At 39.0% G+C, this 2,088-nt stretch overlaps 1 protein-coding gene across 1 annotated transcript; it reads right to left on the reverse strand.

Annotated features, from left to right (window-relative positions):
- Window positions 1–204: 204 nt before the first annotated feature.
- LOC114169233 (chalcone synthase 17-like) lies at window positions 205–1,708 on the reverse strand. Its single transcript, XM_028054286.2, has 2 exons — window positions 1,432–1,708; window positions 205–1,341 (listed from the first exon to the last, which is right to left on the reverse strand). The coding sequence occupies exons 1-2, from the start codon at window positions 1,607–1,609 to the stop codon at window positions 350–352; spliced, it is 1,170 nt and encodes a 389-aa protein (XP_027910087.1). The 5' UTR covers window positions 1,610–1,708; the 3' UTR covers window positions 205–349.
- Window positions 1,709–2,088: the final 380 nt, after the last annotated feature.

Here is a 2,088-nt window from a genome sequence, read left to right on the forward strand (position 1 = left end):
TTTTGATATGTTTGAATGAGTATTTTTTAGTTTATATCTTTTATGGTAAAAGTTAGAATGAATCAATAAAAGATTACATCATTTCGATTGAACTAGTTCAATTTTTATTTAAAATAATTGATTATTGATAGATTATTCTAGTTAATGCATTACTTAGTAGCTTGTTTTTTTCGAGAATAATTGATTATATTGGAAAATAATCAATTATCACAAGAACGAAAAATGGTTTTTTGGTTCAAGGATAAACAAGTGTTACATGTATAACTTTAATGTGAATTACAACCTCCAACAAGACTGAAAATTGGTACACAAAAAATAATAATAAAAAAACAATGGAGTTGGCACGGTGTTATATTGCAACACTGTGGAGAACAACAGTCTCAATAGTAAGTCCAGGTCCAAAACCAAATAAGACACCCCATTCAAGTCCTTCACCAGTAGTTTTGAGTCCATTTTCAATTGATTTCCTCCTCATCTCATCCAAGATGAAAAGCACACATGCACTTGACATATTCCCATATTCACTAAGCACATCTCTAGTAGCCTTCATCTTTTCAGCTTTGAGATCCAACTTTTGCTCAACTTGGTCTAGAATTGCAGGTCCACCAGGGTGTGCAATCCAGAAGATGGAGTTGTAGTCAGAGATGTTCAATGGGTTGAAGGCCTCATAAAGTGCCTTCCCAATGTTCTTTGAGACAATCCCAGGAACATCCTTAAGAAGGTGAAATGTCAATCCAACTTCACGAAGGTGTCCATCAATGGCACCATCACTGTCTGGAGCAATGGTTTGTGCAGTCCAAACTAGCTCAAACAATGGCTTCTCAATATGTGGAATTGGGTCAGAACCAACGATCACTGCAGCTGCTCCATCTCCAAATAGTGCTTGTCCCACAAGACTATCTAGGTGGGTGTCACTTGGGCCACGGAACGTGACTGCGGTGATCTCAGAACACACGACAAGCACACGCGCACCCTTGTTGTTCTCAGCCAAATCCTTGGCCAATCGAAGAACCGTCCCTCCTGCAAAGCAACCTTGTTGGTACATCATGTACCTTTTGACAGAGGGTCGAAGTCCCAAGAGTTTAGTGAGTTGGTAATCAGCACCAGGCATGTCGACGCCACTAGTGGTACAAAAGATCAAGTGTGTAATCTTGGACTTTGGTTGCCCCCACTCCTTTATAGCCTTCACTGCAGCATCTTTTCCCAATTTTGGTACCTCTACCACCACTATGTCTTGCCTAGCATCCAAAGAAGGTGCCATGTAAGCACATATGTTAGGATTCTCCTTCAAGATCTCCTCAGTCAAATGCATATACCTCTTCTTGATCATGGACTTGTCACCTGGAATATTGTGAACCAATGAATCCTACTTAGATTGAATCAACAAGAGTTATATGAAGTAAATATTGCTAGTTGGTGTTCTAAACTTACACATGCGCTGGAATTTCTCTTTGAGGTTGGTCATGTGTTCACTGTTTGTGATTCTAAAATAGTAATCGGGATAAGTGCTCTGATCAACACAATTTGATGGAGTTGCAGTTCCAATGGCAAGAATAGTTGCAGGGCCTTCTGCCCTTTGAGCTTGGCGGATCTCGGATACACTCACCATCTTAGTTTTCTTCTATTCAACTTAATGAAGTGGGGGATGGTAATGAAGTCTGTGTGTTTGTAACGTTGGAGGAGTTAGCATTTTATATGCATGCAAGGTGGATTGGAATTAGGGTAGTTGGAAACATATATTCATAAGTTTGGCGGCATGTTTTGGCATACCATCTCTGACCCCATATTTAACTCATTGCTTCGTTCATTCTTTTTCAAAATTGACAAACCAATAATTTGTGATTATTCTATCACTGCTACGTTTTTCCAACTTTTTCTGTGTTCCTAACGTTTGAGTCAACCTTGGTAGCTTAGGAAGAAAAGTCTACCACTTGTGGTGGTAGGTAGCCTTTCAAATTACATCAACGGCTACAAACAAATGAAACTAAAATCTATGCCTACAGTTTCGCCATGTCATCGGCTATTATGACTATCCAGTTTTTGGAACGCACACCAGATCTCTTTGTTTATTTTTATTATATAATATGT

This window comes from Vigna unguiculata, chromosome 11, assembly GCF_037176805.1.
Source record: "Vigna unguiculata cultivar grain cowpea cultivar isolate G323 ecotype 2 chromosome 11, ASM3717680v1, whole genome shotgun sequence".
Classification (NCBI taxonomy): domain Eukaryota; kingdom Viridiplantae; phylum Streptophyta; class Magnoliopsida; order Fabales; family Fabaceae; genus Vigna; species Vigna unguiculata.

What these genes read in the sequence shown, in the direction of transcription:
- LOC114169233 (XM_028054286.2), bottom strand. Translation starts at nt 1,609, where the DNA reads ATGGTGAGTGTATCCGAGATCCGCCAAGCTCAAAGGGCAGAAGGCCCT. An exon ending in AGAGAAATTCCAGCGCATGT is followed by an intron (nt 1,342 to 1,431) that starts GTAAGTTTAGAA and finishes ACAATATTCCAG; the next exon opens with GTGACAAGTCCATGATCAAG.